The sequence below is a fragment of the Notechis scutatus genome, chromosome 16, assembly GCF_049901735.1.
Source record: "Notechis scutatus isolate UNSWTSFEM ecotype Mainland chromosome 16, rNotScu1.2, whole genome shotgun sequence".
Taxonomy (NCBI): domain Eukaryota; kingdom Metazoa; phylum Chordata; class Lepidosauria; order Squamata; family Elapidae; genus Notechis; species Notechis scutatus.
This window is the reverse complement of record NC_142024.1, coordinates 2,936,443-2,958,078: the sequence shown is the minus strand read 5'-3', so window position 1 is coordinate 2,958,078 and position 21,636 is coordinate 2,936,443. Positions and strand designations below refer to the sequence as shown.

General features: G+C 40.3%; 1 protein-coding gene across 6 annotated transcripts in view; it reads left to right on the top strand.

Annotated features, from left to right (window-relative positions):
- PRKCZ (protein kinase C zeta) overlaps nt 1–20,452 on the top strand; it is a 53,983-nt gene extending 33,531 nt beyond the window's left edge. For 5 of the 6 annotated variants that reach the window (XM_026681601.2, XM_087944582.1, XM_087944583.1 and 2 more), the window contains 13 exons: nt 2,852–2,983; nt 3,540–3,621; nt 4,918–4,970; nt 6,894–7,082; nt 7,445–7,542; nt 9,902–9,988; nt 11,247–11,382; nt 12,386–12,473; nt 13,374–13,493; nt 14,372–14,451; nt 14,770–14,859; nt 16,908–17,023; nt 17,771–20,452. In XM_026681601.2, the coding sequence (XP_026537386.1) occupies nt 2,852–2,983; nt 3,540–3,621; nt 4,918–4,970; nt 6,894–7,082; nt 7,445–7,542; nt 9,902–9,988; nt 11,247–11,382; nt 12,386–12,473; nt 13,374–13,493; nt 14,372–14,451; nt 14,770–14,859; nt 16,908–17,023; nt 17,771–17,858 (1,359 nt within the window). In that variant the 3' untranslated portion in view covers nt 17,859–20,452. The remainder of the gene's footprint in view (nt 1–2,851; nt 2,984–3,539; nt 3,622–4,917; nt 4,971–6,893; nt 7,083–7,444; nt 7,543–9,901; nt 9,989–11,246; nt 11,383–12,385; nt 12,474–13,373; nt 13,494–14,371; nt 14,452–14,769; nt 14,860–16,907; nt 17,024–17,770) is intronic. The other variant, XM_026681602.2, reaches the window with a different exon arrangement.
- The last annotated feature ends 1,184 nt before the right edge of the window (nt 20,453–21,636 follow it).

The following is a 21,636-nucleotide window of genomic DNA, read 5'->3' as shown; positions in this document are numbered from 1 at the left end:
GGGAAAACATTTCAAAAACTTTGCAAGATTTATCTGTCAGAGAAATGGGGGTGTTGTTTATTTATTTTCCTTAATGCTTTCCTGTAGTTTAGGATAAAAGATGATTATCACCAAACTTTTAGCCACAGGTTTACCTATTGATCTGGGATTATATCTAAGCAAGAAACCAACCCAGCTCAGGGAGCACCAAGGGCTCCACAGATCATAACTAAATAAAAGTTTGCCTTTATATCTAGATCATAGCAGCTTACTCTCCATAATCTTTTATTTCCAGGTCATTCCATGCGACTATTTTAAAGGGCGAGAATGTTTTGCTCTAAAACCAAAAGCTGTTACATTGAATTATGTCAGTTAGTGTAGCCTAGTTCTATAGCCAGGTTCCCTTGAAATCCATGCCCAGGAAATGATTAGAAGAAAATAAAATTTAACTCTTATGAGCGTTAGTTCATGCCAGCCAGCCTATTTGGATTGGCTGTTTCTGAAATGCTTGTCTGATGGAAAGCCTCTTTCTGTTTTTTGTTGTTATTGTTATATTTCCAGAAAGAAGCTTTCCAGCGGACAAACATTTCAGAAAAAGCCCATCCAAAGTAGATGTATTTCTGATTGCACGACTCTGGAAAAACGTGTTAATGTTTTGGTTTCCAAAAAGCAACGGGCAGTTTAAGCTTGAGGGATGATTTTAAAAAAAAGTTTGTTCCCTTGTTTAGAAAACAAAGAACTGAGGGTGCCATTTTTGCATGCCTTGCTAAAGACTGGGCAATCCAACTTTTCTTTGAGATTGTGTGGTATTTTGTTCTTGCCTCTTAACAAGCTGACTTGGGTTTGAAAGTATCTGATCAGTTCTACGAGTGCAAACTGAGCCAATAAAAAGATTAGAGACGGTTGGTTTTCCCCAAACTCCTTTAAAAAAAATAATAATAATTCCAGGATTAATGAGTGTATGTTTTTCTGGCCCTAAGATACCTCAACTTAGTCCTGAGCTCCCTTTGAGATCTCTTGCCTTATAAAGGGCTCCTGCTAAGTTAAAAAAAGATTAATCAGATCCTTTTGATTCTTAGCGCACCTCAGTGGGAATTCTTCAGCTTATGATGTGCAAGAATCTGTTTGCCTTTTTTAAAAAAACACAAATTTAGCTCTAGTTTGCAAAATTGTAGTTTTCAGTTAGGATGTGAAAGCAACCATTGCCAAAGGAACTGCCCTTTTCAAGAGCTTGTAACATCTATCATGACTTCCCAGAGGGGATAGCTGTGCGAGTCTACACAACCTGAAAAAGGGTCATCTTTTCTTCTTCTTCTTCTTCTTCTTTTGGCTCAGTGCATATTCTTACAAATTAAACCAAGGGATGTTTTCATGGAGCAGCTCAAAAGCCAGTGTATATGTGGGAGGAGGGGAAATGCTTTTTATATTGATTGATTTACCGGGGTCTGTTTGCCATTCCTATCCAGCAGGATGTTAAAGGGACAGACCAAAGTGGAAATGACATTCTCTGCTTCAAAAGCTAATCACCCTCTTCATAGTCCCCTAGCACACTTCTGTCAAGAGGCACATTTTTCTTAAGCCTCTCACAATCTTAACAGTGGAAAGGCATGTTACTTCGACCAGTGACCTGAAAAAAGCGACAATAACAACAACAAAACAGCCATCTCCCCTTCAGGGGAACAAAAAGGTTATCCTTGATTACAATTTGATCTAACGCACGTCTTCATTCTCAGGATGACCTCTTCCTTTCCTTTCTCATTGCAGATTCTGTCCCTTGCCTTTTACATTTGCTCGGCAGGGAGGTTTCTGTTGGCTAATGCAGGAACATGTTAAGAGTTTTTCTATCTGTGGGCTTGGCAGAGGGAAATAGATGAGCTCCTTCCCTCGCTATAAACAACCCTGGCTTTGGTGCGTGCAAACTTAGTTTTGGCCCATCGAAGAATTCATTTTTATTTACCGTTTTCCAGCTGGCATTGCAAATTTTACATAAAACAGATATAAATGCTAGCTAACCAAAATTAAAAGGAGTCCAGAGTCACTTGGCTCTGTTGGATGGCTATAAAAGAAAATGAATGAACGAATGAAAGATGGATGGATGGATGGAAGGAAGGAAGGAAGGAAGGAAGGAAGGAAGGAAGGAAGGAAGGAAGGAAGGAAGGGAGGGAGGAAGGGAGGGAAGGAAGGAACTTGGTTGACTTTACAAGCCAGATGGATTAAGAATAAGCAGAAAGGTGAGTCACCATGTGGTTGGACTAACAAGGTACCCCTCCATTCAAAAACACTTGTCCTGAATTCTCATATTCAGGACACTATCATGGTGAAAATGGAGTTTGTTGAAGATTAGAACAAATGAAGGAGTTTATTGAAGATTAGAACAAATAAAGACAAAAACTTTTGGAGTCGACTTATTATATTCATTATTATTGTAACTGTTTCCTGTACAAAAGTTGGCTAGATTTGGTGTTTGTATTTCTAGTTCAAAGGTTTAAGTAGGAGATGATGGGAAAAATCCTTCTCTGTTGCTCACAGACAAAATGATGCTAGACCGTGTTCTTCAGCCTTTAAGATGGGCGGACTTCAACTCCCAGAATTCCACAGCCAGCATGTTGACTGTGGGATTCTGGGAGCTGAAGTCCACCCAAATTAAAGTTTTTGAGATGGAGAAATACTGTGCCAGATTAAAAAACAATCCATCCTGAAACTGTGATGCTGTCTTAACCATCAGAGAGACCACAGAGATAGCTGGGAAGCCTTGTATCCATCCTACAACGAAAGCCTTCGGCTGTTTGTTTGTTTTTTCCACCCTTTTCGCTTTCAAAAATGTAGTTTTGTTTATCTGGAGGCCTGGATGTCACTTCCCTTTGTGTTCCAGAGAGCCTACTGTGGCCAGTGCAGTGAAAGGATATGGGGTCTAGGAAGACAAGGTTACAAGTGCATCAACTGCAAGTTGTTGGTCCATAAACGCTGCCACGTTCTTGTCCCACTGACCTGCAAAAGGCATATGGTAAGTTGGCTCCTTGCCCAAGACTTTGACTGGGTCGTGTTAGAACAAGAGCATCACAGCATGGAGGCTGTGCAGCTTCCAAGGCTCAGCAGGTCAGCTGATTTGTCCGTGGGATAAATCACACCTTAATCCATCTTTTCTGACCAGGAAAAAACACAATAATTCTGAAGTGAGAAAATAAAGTGGGATTGCAGCCGTTTTTTTTTTTTTTTTTGTCTTAAAGCTCTTTCCACATATACATCCATACATTATATACTTTTCATTGCTCTGTGTGGTGACTCCTTGCCCCAAAGAGCCTTAGAAAGACATTTCTTCCTGCTGGCACTTCTGTGTGAAATGCAGCAAAATGTGCTTATTTTAGCTCTGCGTGGTCATTCATAAACGGAAAATCAGTTTATTCTAGAACTATGTTGTACAGTGTTTGCCACCTTCTAGCTAATTGGCAAGGCGCTTTTTGGTGAATTTCCCGTTTGGTCCTCAAGAGAACCAGCCCGTTACACAAAATTTGCCTTTTTTTTTCTTTATTTTTATTCTTCACGAATCCATATTCTTACAGGATTCTGTGATGCCTTCCCAGGAACCTCAATTAGATGATAAGAATGACGAAGCTGACGTCCCCACAGAAGAAACAGACGGAAGTGAGTATGACTTCCCACTCAGTCTAGAAAAGATTTTGCAAAAGAAAAAAAAAAGGGATGCCCTTTTAGGGATTCCCCCCGTTCAACATTCTTAAACTTCAAAACATCCCCAAGGATGATGACTAATTGATAGGCTTCTCAAGGGGGCCATGCAGAAGAAGGAAGAACAGCTATGGAGCCACTTGCCAAGCCCAGTGGCAAAATCAATTATTTATCATAAAAGTTTATTCCTGGATTTATTCGGGGACTGTTCATCAGCGTGGCGTGGTACTTAAAGTGTAAGATTAAGAACGGGGAGATCCAAAGGTCTAGTCCAGCCTCAGCCACAGTCAGCTTCTTCCATCACGGAGGTTGATGTGGAGATAGGTGAAATAATATAATACACTGCCTTCAGCTGGATTATCAATCAAATGAAGATATTCACATAGAGCAGTTACTTTAACTGGGGCTCTTTGATCCCAAAGATCCTAAGTCAAGGTATTCTCCAAAGCACCTGATGATAAGACAAGAAGCAATGGGTGGAAACTAATCAAGGAGAGAATCAACCTAGAATTAAGGATGAATTTCCTGACAGTTAGAACAGTTAATCAGTGGAGTAACTTGCCTCCAGAAGTTGTGAATGCTCCAACACTGGAAGTTTTTAAGAAGAGATTGGATAACCATTTGTCTGAAGTGGTGTAGGATTTCCTGCTTAAGCAGGGGGTTGGACTAGAAGACCTCCAAGGTCCCTTCCAACTCTGCTATTCTGTTCTATTCTATTCTATTTTCCCATTCTCTATTCCCATTCCCATTCCATTCTATTCTATGTTCAATTCTATTCTATTTCTGTTCTCTATTCCCATTCCCTATTCTATTCTATTCTATTCTATTCTATTCTATCCCTCAACTTAACAATTGCAAATGAGCCCAAAATTTATGTTGCTAAATAAAACAGTGAAACAGTCGTTAAGTGAATTTTGCCCTATGGTTAATTTTACACTGCTCGGGGTTTTTTCTCAGACAGAGTCAAGATGACCCAGAGACATATTTTTGGATATCCAGCTGGTCATCTGCCACAGAGAAGAAGAAATAATTTCTGCAAAAATATTGGATATGTGTACTGAAATGCATTTTCAAAGATTTTCCTTTCCAAACCCCTATAATAAGGCGAAATGGCAGTTGAACAAGTGACACCGAGAGGTTAAATTGGCCATTTGGCCAGCTAAATGTAGAGCCTCTTATGTTTGCCCACTATTTGATATAAAAAATGCTGATGAGTTTGCTTTACGGTTCTGTTTTGTATGTTTTCTCCTGCAGTATCTTATATTTCTTCAACTCGGAAACATGACAATATTAAAGATGATCCTGAGGTAGGTCTCATTTTTCAGTACAACATTTTAATATAATCCTTTATTTAATTGAAACGGGTCCATTAGACAAAACTGTTACACATGGACTTCAATTCCCAGAATTCCCAAGCATTCCACTCATCATGAAGTTGAGAAACACCAGCTTAGAGCCTGTTCTCTCCATTCTTCCTTTATATTTGTATTTTTTTCTGAAAAAGAATCTCAACACGTCTCCCTGGAAAACACTCATAAACTTTAAGCATGTTTGTGGGAAAAAAAACAACAACACACAGAGTAGGGCATTCAGTGATGAAAACATCTTTTAAAGAAACAGGTCTTCAACGGCCAGCTAAGAAAAAATAACCAGTGGATTTCTCCAAGCCAGGGGTTCTGGTGTGTGGATTTCGTAGTGGAAAAGGGCCTATTTTTAGCTGGGTAATATTAATAGGAGAAGAAACCAGACCCATAAAACTAATAGTAGCAATCAAACATGATTTTGAAGGAGGACATCCTGAAATTCTGATACTAAAACGCTCCATTATTTAAAGGTCATTCCTGTAAATCAAACTAGAAAATTATGAATCCTATTTTCTCGGTATCATAATTACATGATCGGATGGGGTGATGTTGGTATCGAACTGGTATTGAATTCCGTTTTCACTAAGCGCTTTCCCGTTCCATGACACTTCATTTTGCCAGACCCATTGATTTTTTTTTTTTTTTGGAAAAGTAATTATATCTAAAAAGGCAGCGTAACGGGCTTCAGTAATAGGAGGTGTGCAAGGCATTCAGTCACATATGGTTCTTGAAATGGGTTTGCCAAGTTTGAAGAAGCCTACTTTGCAAAACTGGGCAACGCCAAAAGGGATTACAAGATCAGTTTACTTCTGAAAAACGTGGGGGGGGGAGTGTTTCATGATTGGATCACTTTGAAAAACTTCAAGCTACCCTGACAGAATTCCTTGCACACTCCTATTACACATATGCCATCGCAGACCTCAATAGATTTAGCCATGTGGTTACAGTTGCTGATCTATAGAAGATAATATTCATAGCTCAGGGTTGAACTGTGGGCTCCTTGCTTGCTTCTTCCAAATGTTTCATCACCACACTAGGTAACGTCATCAGTGCTAGATCATCAGTACGTCTGGAGAGAGAGGGAGGGAGGGAGTGAGTGTGTGTGTGTGAGAGAGAGAGAGAGTGTGTGTGTCTAGCTCAGAGAGCATCAAGAGCCCCATAACAGCTGATTTGTTAGGCTTTGCTAGCACAGGGGCAGTTGTGTCTCTTTCTTGACAAGTTTTAGCTTCCCAAGTGGAAATGTTCTCCATCAGTCTTAGAGTTCACTTGGCTTCTGAGAGTACCAAGAACTTTAGAAAGTAAACGTGTACCCAAAGAACTCATCTTCAACACCATGACCCAGAGAAGAAACCTCCATCCAAGTCTTCTTTGCTAGAGTTGTCCATGTTGTTTCTGCCTTCAGTACAAATTTCTATTCCAAGAACGGTTTCTAGTTTTTTGAGTAGTTTCCCACATTGTTCTATAGCTGTTGGTTGATCTCCTCCTATATGAGGGGCCGCCACCAAGAAAAAGGAGTCAACCTATTTTCCAAAGCACCTGAGGGCAGGAGAAGAAGCAGCATTAAAGAAAGATCCAACCTAGAACTAAGGAGAGATTTCCTGATAATGAGAACAATTAATCAATAAAATGGTTTACCTCCTGAGATTGTGGGCGTTCCATCACTGGAGGTTATCAAGAAGAGATGACTAGTCATTTGTCCGGAATAATATAGGGTGTCCTGCTTGAGCAGGGGGTTGGACTAGAGGACCTCCAAGCTCCCTTCCAACCCCATTATTCTGTGGTCTGTGTTCCCTTTCTGATTGCAAAGAGGGTGGGCTTTTGGGGGGGGACTTTATAATGTGCTGTCTTCCATACTTCTTCATGTAGGAACTCAAGCCAGTTATCGACGGAATGGATGGAATCAAGATCTCTCAGGGTCTTGGCCTTCAGGACTTCGATCTGATCAGAGTCATTGGACGAGGAAGCTATGCCAAAGTTCTTTTAGTGCGGTTAAAAAAGAATGATCAAATTTATGCAATGAAAGTTGTAAAGAAGGAATTGGTTCATGACGATGAGGTAAGAAGCTGCTTCAGCACATCGCAAGCCTAACCTCATTGAGCCTCCTGGATTCTAAGGTGGGGGAGGGTGGGAAATCTATATTAATATGATTAAAACTTCCAGCCTTTGCCAAAACCCAACATAAAACAGTTATTATTTTGACCAGACCCACCAAAAAAAGTGAAATAATATATAGGAAGATTAAAAAAAAAAGATTGTAAGAGGAATGAGAAATCTATGACTGGACTTTATGAATGCTTATTAAAATTTTTGAGGGTCTCTGTGTGTGTGTGTGTTAGTGTGTGTATTAGTGTGTGGCCTTTGGTGTTAGCAGCCTGTTTTATAGCATCCCTTTGGATTCTCCAACTACTCTCTTTCAGGATATTGATTGGGTGCAAACCGAAAAGCATGTGTTTGAGCAGGCATCCAATAACCCTTTTCTAGTTGGCTTACATTCTTGTTTTCAAACGACAAGTCGGTAAGTAAGCAGATCCTCTTCCTTTTTTTACAAAAAAAAAACCCCAAACAAACCTGAAATATTCTTTGTCTGGATCTTGATGGACATGCGTGTTGGGGCCCTGAAGAATGCATGTGCTTCTGTTTTTTGACATGACATGAGGGTTGGGAAAGGCTTCATTTGTTAGTGAACTGACCGAGTCGTGAGCTATTCCTGGTCAGGAAGGCTGGTAGGGCCAAAGAGAATCTGAACTTTTATGTGGGGTAATGTTTTTCTTCTTCTGGAAAACAATGATTATGTCTAGCATGATATCATCTTTCAGAGCTTCTGGCTCTCCTCCTGTCCTGGAGATGATCCAAGAATGAGCCTCTGATCTCAGTTGCTTTGGAGGCAGGGTTATATGAAGGACTTCATGCATAGTGTCTTCTAGACCAGGGGTCTCCAACCTTGGCAAAGCTGGCTGAGGAATTCTGGGAGTTGAAGTCCACAGGTTTAAAGTCACCAAGGTTGGAGACCCCTGTTCTAGAGTCTTTGTAGCTCAGGGTTGAACTATGGGGTCCTTGGTGCTCTCTGAGCTTGGTCATCTTCTTGCAGGTGTTTCATTACCCAACTAGGCAACTCATCACTGATAATGCTACCTAGTTGGGGAATGAAACACACCAAGGGGCCCATAAGTTTTTCTCTGGCAGGAAGAGTCCGCACTAAATTAGTCCTGTTGGAGAGAGTTGAGAAGGTCCCTGTCAGGATTCCGGCAGTTACTCCAATTAAATCATGAGCCTCGAGTCACACTCCCAAAACTAAAAAAGATTTATTTGAAGTTAACATTCCACCTCCAAAGAAAAACGTCCATAGCCAAGAGTCATCAATCATGCTCTCCAGTTAGATTTTTGCGAGGCAGAAGCTTCAGTCATCTAATCAGTCTTTGAAAAAAATATGAATGGAATGTATTTTTGATTCCACACTGCTGCCTGTTATTTGAAACTCCCCCCCCCCTTCTTTCTATTGTCAACTATAAAACGTGTATACAAAATGTTTTATGAGTTGATAGTCCCCTTCAGGTTAGGCTTAGTTTTTGGTGGTCTTCCATTCCAAGCACTAACCCTGTCTGACCCTCCTTTTTTTTGGTGATAATCAGTCAAGGTCAACTAGACCTCCCAATTAAGGAGCAAGGACACCCTAGAAGTAGCCAGAAGGACTATCTCTCTCTCTCTCTCTCTCTCTCTCCATGAAGCCAGTTCTGCTTTGTCCCCAGAAGCCAGTGATGGATCAACAGCCCCAACCTGTTTAGAAAGAGAAGGAGGACCATTTGGAACTGCATTTAGCATTTCTCCTTTTAGCCCAAGGGAGGCTAGCAGTAACTTGATTGATCTGTTGATCCCAAAACAAAGGCTTTAAAGACCCATTGTGCACATTTAACAAATCACCAAAGTGGCTAGCAATGCCGACAATTAAAAGGCTCTTAGTTATTTCTCTTTTAGAGGCTTCATTGGCATGCCGTGTGAGAATGTTTATTTATTAATGGGGACTTCTATTACATCAGGGTAGCATCATCTAGAGGGAGAAACAATTTTGGCTCTTTTAGGAGTGTAGTAAATTTGAGCTGCTGCTTTTCTCTCTCTCTCTCTCTCTCTAATGGGTTTTCCCCCCTTGCCTGCACTAGCTGAAAACTTCAGGGTTGTTTTTTTTTAAACCACGTACTCAAAACATTCAAAGGAACTATTTCTTGTTAGTTAAAAAAAAAAAAAAAAGGAATATCCTTAGTTATCTCACATTGTATAGATCCTGAGGCTTAGAAAACCCTTCCCTAAATAGCTAATTTGTAAATAGCCTTGAGACTGGTCTGAGTTAAAAGGTACCTGGTTACTGGATTGTTATTTTTAATTTCTGAAGTTTCAGCAAGCATCCTTTACAACTGGGTTTGGTCTTTGGGGCAGGGTCTGATGTCACAACATTTCATGCTGCAAAATACTTTCAAAAGTAATATAACTTGGGGGAAATCTCCGTCTTTCTAATGACCATTGACAAAGATTCAAATTGAGAAGGAGAGAACAGATAATCAAAGACAATGCTTTTTCAAGAGGCAACTGGACTTTCTTGGTTTTTCCTTGAAGAGGTTTTGCTTCTTGTCCAAGAAGCTTCTTCAGTTCTGACTGAATGGTGGGGAATGGACCAGTCCTTCAAAACTTCAGTCAGAACTGAAGAAGCTCCTTGGATGAGAAGTGAAACATTATGAAGTACACACAAGATTCATTAGGACGTACACACAACAAGGGTGGTGTTTGCAGCACGTTAGCAGCGACACAATATTTTGTCTGTTCCCTCCCACCCCCTCTCTACAGACAGTCTGCTGACTAACAGAAGTTGTGTGTTCTATTTTCAGGTTGTTTCTTGTTATAGAATATGTGAATGGGGGAGACCTCATGTTTCATATGCAACGGCAAAGGAAGCTTCCAGAGGAACACGCAAGGTAGTGTGATCTTTCTTTTCTTTTCTTTCTTTCTTTCTTTTTTCTTTCTTTCTTTCTTTCTTTCTTTCTTTCTTTCTTTCTTTCTTTCTTTCTTTCTTTCTTTCTTTCTTTCTTTCTTTCTTTCTTTCTTCTTTCTTTCTTTCTTTCTTTCTTTCTTTCTTTCTTTCTTTCTTTCTTTCTCTTCCTTCCTTCCTCCTTCCCTCTCTCCCTCCCTCTCTCTCTCCAGCTCTACTAAAAGTGTGTGAATGCCAGCCAAAACAATTTACAATTTCCTTAGGTTTTTTGTCTCGCTAATCTCTCAATTGCAAGAGGAAAGATTGCAGTCCTTTGTCCTCTTGCTACTGATGCAATTCCTTGCTGCGGCATGTTGACCTCTATTTGTTTTAAATACAGCCAAGTTATTGCTGTGAGGACATCTGAAGAAGTTTCTTAGCCTATAAGCTGTGCATAAGAAGATACCAAGAGATTACCAGGTTGTGTTTTAAAGTGAGAGCTAGCTATTATCCAGACATACTATCTCACACTAAAGAAATGAGGCAGGTTCGCTGTACAGTGGTACCTAGGTGCTCAACTGCTTTGAAACTCATCGAATTTGGTACTCAACACATTTTGATGCAAACATTTTGCACCAATACTCATTGTTTGGTACTCAACACACAAGCTAGAACTTGCTGCTGTCGGCTGCCTTGTGACTCACTACATTGTACCTTATGAGACAAATTTTGTTTGGTACTCATCACTTTGGTACTATCGTGCCTCCCAGAACTAATCAAACAATGTGCACCAAGGTACCACTGTCCTTGAAGAACTTCTGCAGTGTAGCTGGACTAGAATGTAGTAGAGATGTAGATCCTGTAGAGGGCGCACGCAGCACACTGCTGTGCCTCAACACCTACATGGGCCTCAATGATCTCACCTGCTACTGTCCCTGGCTTGTACATGATCTCACTTCTTCCTTACTTGTATATTCTTAAGGATTGGTGAGGAGAATCACCAATAGAAAGCTGTTGCCGTTCTATCTTTGTCTGCTTGAAAAAAACCATATAAAAGCAATAAACTCGGTGCAGGCAGGCAGACATCTTTGCACACTGAAAATGACTGGTGATTGAACTCCATCACTAGAAGAGGTGAAGTACACATGCCTTCCAGAGGAAACGGGTTATATGTGGCAGCATTGAAAGCTTATAAATAAATGAAATGAATAGCCACTGTTAAATTGCCCTGCTGCCAAAGGAGTGAAATTACATTTTCCCTTCAGGTTTTATGCTGCTGAAATCTGCATTGCTCTCAACTTCCTCCACGAGAGAGGCATCATCTACAGAGATTTAAAACTGGATAACGTTCTCTTGGATACAGAGGGCCACATCAAGCTAACAGATTACGGCATGTGTAAGGTAAATCGAATCCTTGGATCAGTCTCCCTAAGAATTGGAGCCTGATGGTGCAGTTGGCCAAGGCTGAAGACATGTTTCTTCCTTTGCTGAAGATCCAAAGAGCCTTTCCCATCACTCAAGATATTTTTTTCACTCTGGTCTTAGAAGGGATCTTGGGTTGGGCAGCCAGAGGCCAGGAGAGATGTATTTTTACTCTACAGATAGTCCTCGGCTTATGACCGTAATGAAGCTTGCCTAAGGTGATCTGAAGGCACAAGGGGCATATTTCGAAACCCTGAAAGGGTAGATTTTGGCAAGCTTTGTGTCATGCCCCTGTTGGAATCTGATTCCGAGGGGGAGATTGAGCAGCTGACAGGGAATGGGAGTGTGGCTCCGTTGGCTGTGGAGGAAACTGGGGAAAGGCACAGTCCGGCTAGGCATTCAGAGGAAGACCCAGGCCCACACTCTCTTCATCCTAGGGCACGCAGGGAGGAACGGAGAAGGGAGCGAAGTGGCTTACGGGAGAGAAAAGGGCCCTGATTCCCTTCATTAGCTGCAGCTGGGAAAACAGGATTTAAAAAGGGTGTTTGACCTCCCAGAGCCTCTACACTTTGCTGGAAGCAAAGCGTGAATTATCTTTGTTTGTCAAGTCGTATCTGGGTTCTGGTGTCCTCCCAACTGTGTGTGTTTCGTTATCTTTTGAAGTCTGCAATTCCTCATCCTGCCCTGTCTCGTTAATTGCTGCAGCTTGTGGTTTATTATTTATAATCTATATGTACTTTTGGTTCGGATGGAATTTCTTCCCTTTAAAAACTGTTCTTGGGAGAGATTTTTCTCGAGCTGATGATAACTGGACATTGGGGGCCAAGTTGGAGGAATTAAAGGGACTTTACCTACTTTTGTGACTTGGTTGATTTTGTGCCACGCCCCAGATCATCACTTTGTTTGGGGGTGTCCCCCTCTTGGTCTGAAGGGGGACTCCTCCGAAACCATTTTTTCTCCTACAATCGTTTCATTTTTGCAGGAAGGATTGGGCCCCGGCGACACGACGAGCACTTTCTGCGGAACGCCAAATTACATCGCTCCGGAGATTCTCCGAGGAGAAGAATACGGTGAGTTGCTATGTAGAGCATGTAATGATGTAGAGACCACAAAGTGTAAAGTCTTCTCATCCGGAGTGATCACAGATGCGCTGTTTGTGTTGAGTGTCTTTACGCCTACGCAGAGGTCGGACTCAACGGAAGCATCTCTGGGTTCCTTATGATGTTCTGGAGAAGAAAAGAGTGGAGCGGTGTTCAAAATGGAGGAGGATGGAGAAAGTGGCCTGCCTCCGCTCTTTGTGTGATGGAGTGTGGGGTTCAAAAATACCAACAACCGGTTCTCTGCCTGGTTGCTGGGTGGGCGTGGCCTACCCAGAACTTCTGGGAGGGCCGTTTTTCGACCTCCCAGAGCCTCTACACGGGCCCTGCACTTACCTGCATCCAAAACGGGCCACCTGCCATTGGATTTGAATTTTTAAACGATTCCAAAATAAATTCTTAAATTTATCCTGTTGCTTTGAAGCAATCGTTAATGGCACTGTTACAAAGGGACAACGCAGGACATCTGAATTAATTTTTTTTGTTCTGGTTGTTTTTATGTTCTCCATTACACACACACACACACACACACACACACACACCTTGTACACCACTAAAATCTTCTCTGAAGAGTCTCTTCTTTCTTTCTTTCTTTCTTTCTTTCTTTCTTTCTTTCTTTCTTTCTTTCTTTCTTTTCTTTTCTCTTTTCTTTCTTTTCTTCCTTCCTTTTTCTTTTTCTTTTCTTCCTTCCTTCCTTCCTACATTCCCTCCCTCCCTCTGCCTCTTTCTCTCCCTCTCTTTCCTATAGCCACCTACCTCAATCAATGACTGTCTAATCCTTAAGTGCTGTTCTGTATATTAAAGCAGTAACAGTCAGCTCCATAACCTGAAATCTTTTATTGAAAACACGTTTTTCTAACATGTTTTTTACAGGATTCAGTGTGGATTGGTGGGCCCTTGGTGTCCTCATGTTTGAAATGATGGCTGGAAGATCTCCTTTTGATATTATTACCGACAATCCAGATATGAACACTGAAGATTACCTCTTCCAAGGTATTTTTTTATGTAACGAGACTGGCAGATTAGCATCCTACAGTTAACAGGCTAATATAGACATAGTCCCATTAATTAAGAGAGGTATCTGGTTATGGTTTAGTTTTTGGATTCTGCATAGACTTCAAAGGGAGCCTCCTACTGAAGTGCTTGAAAGACATTCAGCTGACAAACTCCTGAAAGATTTATCAAAAGGTTCAAATGTCTATATTCTAGGAAGCACCTCCTGTTGAAATTCTACCTGTTCAAGTAGGAGACGCTATATTATTCTGGACCAAATGGATCTCCAATCTCTTCTTAAAAACCTCCGCGTTGGAGCACCCACAACTACTAATGATTAATTGTTCTCACTGTCAGGAAATTTCTGCTTAGTTCTAGGTTGGATCTCTCCTTGATAAGTTTGCATCTGTTACTTCTTGTCCCACTCTCAGGTGCTTTGAGAATAGGTTAGCCCCCTTTTATTAACCCAATTTTAATATAAAAAACCCCTGTGGTTTACTAATGTCTTTTCCTTATTTAATCTGGATAAGTTCTCTTCACCAATGACAGCCCTGCCTCCTTGGATACAGATTTATCAATTAATTCATCTACGTGATCTATGTTAATATAAATGTTAATATACAGTAATATCTCACTATCCATTAAATCTGAATTTATGTGATCTGTGTCAATTTCCAAAATTTGAGTAATTACACAATTGACATAAACAATGTCATTTGCAATAACCTCAATATAACAGGCGAAACGTTCTATTTAATAGTCTGTTAAACAGGGGTGGAGAGGAAATTGTGTTGTATTTTAACACAGACTTAAAATAATTACTATACCGATATATTGGGGAATATAATGTTTTCTCTTTCCAAAACTTTTTTTAACAGTTATCCTTGAAAAACCAATCCGAATTCCAAGATTCCTTTCTGTTAAGGCCTCTCATGTTTTGAAAGGATTTTTAAATAAGGTAGGTCTACAATATTTTGTCTTTTTTTCCCCCCCACAAAAGCACTTTTTGACTCGGTGCCTTCTGTTAACCCTGTGGTTTATTCATTAAACCTTGAACAATGTGTGAACCAGGGCAAAATACACTAAGATAATTCTTCTGTATTTTGTTCTGTACCTTGTAAAGTGAAAAAAAATAGGGAGACAGAATTGCTAGATGAACATAATGATTTGTTTGATAAAGGCAAATTTATTTTTAAAGAAACTTGTCTTCAGCCTTTGGCCTCACAAACCTGTCGTTTTCTAGTCGTGGGAAAATTAATTTCATTCTTCCTCCTAGGATCCCAAAGAGAGGCTCGGATGCCAACCCCAAACGGGATTTTCTGAAATCAAGTCACACACATTTTTTCGCAGCATAGACTGGGATCTGGTAAAGCATTTAGCTTTTTTCCCCCCCTCCTTGTACCCGTGCCTGTGTATCTGAGCCATTATTTTGCGTGTCACTTAATGGGAGAGGCAAGTGATGTCACATGTATCATAATACCATCACCTCTGATGCTGCCGTGAAGATGGTTTACATCGTTCGTGTGAGAACAACAAGAAGCAAGAGATAATGTAACTATTAGCATCACTGGAGACCTAGCAGAATGAGTGAGGAACTATAACTTGGTTCAAACATCATTCTATATCAGGCTTACAGTGGCCATTTCTAACAAACCATAATACAATACACCATAACATGGAGTGGCCCATTTGGTTTTATCATTATGGTTGCTCAATTAGACCCGCAACAAACCAACCTAAATTTTTGCATATCCATACAACCAGCTCCCACAGGAGGCAAATCTACTTCTACTTCCTTTTTGAGGGAGTTTCACATCCCCTTATTCCCTGTCCCTCCACACTCCCCTCAAATCTGCTTTGGGATGGCACCTGACCTTCTAAGACAAGGATCTCCAAACTTGGCAACTTTAAGATGTGGGAACTTCCAACTCCCAGAATTCCTTAAAACAACCATGCTGGCCAGGGAATTCTGGGAGTTGAAGTCCACCAATGTTAAAGTTGCCAAGTTCGGAGACCCATGTTCTAAGACAACTGGAGAACTTGTCAACAAGATCTAAGTCGGTGCAGAAATCAGAATTATTGTGTGCTTCTGTTTTGTTGGCTGATGTCCGGAAGCCACCCAAGATTGTGACCTCAAGCCATTGTTAAGTTATTTGTTCCTGACTTGATGCATTTGCTTGTGTTGAGTTCAAGGAGGATCCAAATTCCCCTGTCCTCTTTCAAAGCCAGTTTTGACAGGAGGAGGTCAACAAGGAGCCAATGTCATGTGTCTAGATAGGGTTAGAAGAAATCCATGGTTACAGATCCTCACTCAGCTTAGATGACCCTGAATCTGGCACTCTCTATTTCAAGGGTAAAACAGGACAGCCACTGCCCCCACCCCCTTGGAGACAGACAGAGTCAGCAGGTGCTAAATGACAAACTGTCACGAAGGCCTTGTCGCTTACTCAAATTACACACTGGCATTGGCAGACTCTCAGCCTTCATTCCAAGTCTGCACAAACCAGTTTCAATGCTCCTTAAGAATACACGATGGATTCGCGTACATTTTCCTAGGTATTGACTTCATAGATGCAGCCCTAAATGTTCTGACCCAGGCTTCCCGAGACCGTAATTAAGCACATGCTTAGTCCAAACAACTCTTGTTTTATTTCAACGCTGGGAATAATGTTCATTCCCGGCCTGTAATGAGTCTCAAACAGTCTCTCAAGATAAGCACTCACCTTTCTCTCCTTTGAATTGCTGCCAACAACTAAAGTGCCAAATTAACTGTAAAAACCCAACCGAAGTATAAAGTCCACACAGAGCTTCAAGGTTGAATCCAAACGTTGCTTCCTGCAAAGTTTCCTGTCCCTTTGCACTTCCTTTATATCTTATGGGAGGGCCAATCACCTCCAAGCCTTACTCCCAAGTTGCCCCTTTTGTCTTAGCTGCTGTCGCCTTCTAGCAGCTCTGCGCATATGCACACTGGGAACAGGCTCCCCTTGTTTCTCTGCCTCGCTGCTGCCAGACTACAAAGGCTCCGGAATCAGCACCCCACTCCCAGATGGTCCTGGCCCTACCTCTGCATCGGATGCAGGACCCTCGTCCGAGTCCTCCCCAGATTCCCAGACTGGTCCCCGTTCTTCCCCACTGTCCGATTCCACTGCCGTCTGCAGGCGAACCACAACATTAAAGATGTGAAGACTTGGGTATAGAGACACAGCCTGTTTCTGGCTCATCCTCCACCTTGGTCAGAAAGGGTCCACAGAAGACAAGGACAAACTTAGAAAAACGCCCAACCGTGGCCTTGGAAATGCCTTTTGTTGACTACACGATGGGTAACTAACTGGGGGTGAATGTATGTGTCTTCTAAGCAACACATCATCTCTTCTCTCTCTTTCTCTCTCTTTTTCCCTCCTCCCCTCAACTCAGCTGGAGAAGAAGCAGGCCACCCCGCCCTTTCAGCCTCAGATCACGGATGATTACGGCTTGGATAACTTTGATACCCAGTTCACCAGTGAACCTGTGCAGTTAACTCCAGATGATGAGTAAGTGTCGTCGTTTAGCATCGAATCATAGAAGGGGAAAGAGCCTTGGGGCCATGCAGTGTGCAGTGTTTCTCGACCATAGCAACTTTAAACGGCGCGGACTTCAACTCCCACAATTCCCCAGCCAGGAATTCTGGGAGTTGAGGTCCTTGCAGCTTAAAGTTGCTAGAGAAACACTGTTCTAGTCCAACGTTTCCCAAGGCAGGAATTGCTGTCCACCTTAAACATTTTCAGTGAAGGGACAGCCACCATGTCATGCAAGGCCATCTCTTCTGTAATGGAACAGTTCTTCTGGTTAGGACTCTGCCCCCCCCCCCCCCCGGAAAATTGGCAGGAAAGCTAATAAAGGGACTCCTTACTTATTATTTGACTGTATTGCCTTTGTGCCACGCCCCTTTGGGTCGTCACATTTTCCCACCGTGTGACTAACTTAACAACTGCAGTGATTCCCTTAACAACTGTAGCAAGAAAGGTTGTAAAATGGGGCAAAACTCACTTAACAAAATGTCTCAGCCACAAAATGTCGTGGATGTAAGTTGAGGACTCCCTGTATTTCCCGTCAGCCTCACTGCTTGACCCCGAAAACTGAAGCACGCAGATCCACAAACGTTGGTTATTGCAAAGAAAACATGGGTTGTTTTTTTCTCCACCCTGTTCGTTTTGACCATGCTTGTCCATTCAGCTTGCAGGCCTTCAATAAGACATTACAGGACGAGCGTTAATTCTTCTTCTCCTTTCTGTCTCCAGAGATGTAATAAAAAGAATAGACCAGTCGGAGTTTGAAGGATTTGAATATATTAATCCATTGATGCTATCAACCGAGGAAACGGTATGAGAAAGAGGCACAGAGGAGGGAGAAAGAAAAAAAGAGAATAATGAATGCACTTGGACATTTAATCCTGAACTACAGTATATGCATGCAAGGCTGGGACAGGGTCACCATAAGGTTTTGAATGGAGACCAAATGATAAAATGGCCATCGAGAAAAAAAAATCAAGATAACGTGATTCGGGTGGGTGGCTTCCTCTTTTTTGTTTTTTTTGTTTTAAGTCCAAGGGAATTGGCAGAGCTGGCTTCATGGAATCTGCACTCCGTGCCTGCTTCAACAAGAGGTCAATAATGATGGTTGGTTGCATCCTTGGGAAGAGATTCCAGATCACGCTGAAAATAGACTACTTCGAACAAACCTTTCCATGCAACAGCCTCCTATAAAACAGTCAAACATCCAGAATACAATTGCTTGTGGTGTTGAAGCTTAATTTTAGATGCCTTTTCTCACAAGTGGTACCTATCCTACTGTACATGTCTTGGTGTGTGCGTGGGTCTGTATGTGTGTGTGTACATTCACATCTGTGTAGGCACACATGTACGCACACTTGCTAAATAAATAGAAAGGAATTGTGTTTTATTAGCAATGTTAACAAATTTGGGTACAGTATTTAAGTGCCTAAATGGATAATCTACATTAAATTATTCCATTTTTGGAACCTTTGATGAACTCTGTAAGTTTCTGGTTATTGAAAAACAAAAAAAAGTATTTTACACATGGAACCTACAACTAACAGCTGCTATCTAACATTAATCATGGTCTCAGAGTGGACAAGAGTCTTAGCAATAACAATTCCAAAAATTAGAATTTAGCATCTAAACATTCTGGATTATGCTGAACGTGGGAGAAAAAAATATATATATACTACCAAAATCTCATCAGAAAATTTAAATTTGCACATGGTGGATTTATGAAAATACTTGAGCAGTGCCTACAATGATTTATGTTGTATACTAGATTTTTGAATAATATTTTTATCAATGCAATATTCAGAAGGATCAATGGAAATATAATAGATCTTAGCCTTAAAATTTTTGAGGAAAAAAGAAAAGAATTCTAGGATATCCATCTACATACATATTTTTTCTGATAAAGCACATCTCCTATTTAAAAATGATTGCTTTGAAATGTTTAGTTCTCCTAGAGATTGTTTTGGTAAATGAAACCCACTCAAAACAGCAATTTAGTGAATGGGAAAGGCGACCACAGATTAAAAAAAAAACCTGGATATTAAAATGTCCATTATTTCCTCTTCAGAGAACTGTGGGATGTTTCATTGAGATAACTGCTTGTCAATTTTTGGAATTTAAAGAAAATTCAGATTGAACTAGTACATATTGCTAATCTAATACCGTAACCCTTTCTGAATACCGTTGGGTCGATTGTGGTTTTGGAGAATAAGGTTTAAAAAAGAAAAAATCAAATTGACTCTGAGGCATCCATTATAACGGCAGATAGGAAAAAAAAATCCCATTAATGTCATGCCTTGGTTAGATATCAAATGACTCAGTCTAGGTTTCTCAGGATATAACATGGCATTGGTTGCTGTACAGACTTCCCTTGCATCTGCAGCCATAAGATAGATGCTAGGGTTAAGATGGCCAAATTGGAAAGGGTGGGATAAATCTGGACAAGAACCATTGGTTAAATTTCGTTTTTGGATTCTCCTCTTAGCTTGGCCACTAATGAAAGCACATACACGGTAACAAAACATCAGCACTCCCAGGCTGACTTCTTAAAACTCGGCCGTTCCCCCCCAAGCAAGATTCTTAAGTCTGTTCTAACCAGCTAGAACTATTTTTGTTTTTCCGCCGGTGCTCAGGATTTAAACAAACAAGCTACTTTGCTTTTGAAGCGAAGCTTGAAAACGAATATCCTACTTTTTACCTTTCTTCCTTCTCGGTGACAAATTCAGTATTTCTCTCACTGCTGTCTCTCTTTCTCTTCCCCTTCAATTTACAGCTGAGCAGCTGGTTTTTGCAGGCCATGTGACTGAATCAGATGCCATCAGATTCTGGGGCAAAAGGTTTGCAAAAACCGCGAGAATACTTTTGCTCCGAACTTTGTATACTGTCCAAACATCAAAGCAGGACTAGATACGCACTTGGTCCCAGGCATCAAAAAAAAAAAAAAAAAAAAAAAAAAACCAAGTCCTTGATTTATTTACAATTTAAGGCATTTTACAATGTTGCTGTGTTGCCAAATAAGTTACTGGTTACAAGTCGGTTGCTGCTCGTGTGCAATGTATAATGTTCTGTCCATGATGAAGGGGAAATTTTTTTATATAAAGTTCTTGTTTTATAAATTAAAGAAAAATGAAGGATGTAATTAAATGTGTGGTTTAAAAAAAAAATCCTTAATATATTGCAAATGGAGCTGGTAACGATATCATTGTCTTAGTATGTAAATGAAATGTAAATGAAAAACACTCTAGCTAATTTAATGATTGTAAAACAGTAAATATGTTCTTGTAGTTTTGTATAATTAACTAGTTGAGATCTTTGGCCAGTTTTATTTGTGCAAAAGATGGTATCCTAACCAGTTAAACAGCTAAGATCATTTATATTCTTGCACATCTATTAAAGACTTTAATGAAAATATTCCAACTGTTTTCATTCAGCAAAAATAATATACTTTCTTCAGATGGATTACCATGTTTTATTAATATGTTTCAGTTCCATACATTCTGCACACCAAATGTTTTTGTTGCATTTGCTCTCTTTAAACAGAGTTGATCTCGTCAAACTGTCTGGGAAGAACTATTATAATAAAAACAGAGTTCAAAGACGAACTCTTAAGTTACTTTACAAGAATTTGTATTTCTCTATAACTGCGCAAAGGTGGTTTCATTCAATCTGCATGAAATTAGAGCTGTTAGTGCAGTTGTGTTTAGTTTCCTACGGTGAAACTATACTTTAACATTGTGGGTTTTTTTGGGGGACACTTTTTCTTTTAATTCCAACAAGCTGATGATATAAACTCAATTCCTCCAAAGTTATTCAAATATATTCACAAAAAGAAAACCACTTTTCTTTCCTTTGCAGGTCTACGTAATAAAGTACCCATCAAAATTTCACTGTACAGGTAATCCTCAACTCATAATTGTTTAGTGACCATTCAAAGTTACAGCAATGAAAAAAGGGACTGAAAGTGAAAAATGAGAGGTTTTTCACACATTTGTGTCATTCCCATGGTCATGTGATCAAAATGTTAGAATTATATCGAATTATATCAAAATGTTAGAATTATATTTTGTTAATTCTAACAAAATGTTAGAATTATAAAGAATAGCTAATGAAACATTAAGGGATCCTTAAGGGTTTTGTAGATCCCCCAAATGTCACTACTCATCTGTTTTCTATATTATGCTTTGGTTAACATATCATCTTTGTTTTCAAATAAGTTTTTAGCAAAAAAAAAACACCTGGAATGAGTTGGAAACAATTGAGATAATTTGATCTACAGATAAAGTAACTATCTCCTAATACGCAAATCTATTATATTTCCAGGTAACTGCTAATTCTTCCACCGCATTCTTCCTTTAGTTTGAGACAGAAAATATCTTGTTGGATTTTTTTAATGGGGCTACATGGTAAATGGGGTTGACTAATTTCTGAATCTGTTGTTGGATATAAAACTTTGCCTAATTATTTTTTTTTACTTCATTCCTACCCATTATCATTCTAAAAATTGAGTGTTTCGATTTACTCCCTTGCAAAAAAATTATTGGAACGTATGAGTCAACTCCTCCCGCTGCTTTTAAAGCTGGCACTTAATGCCAACC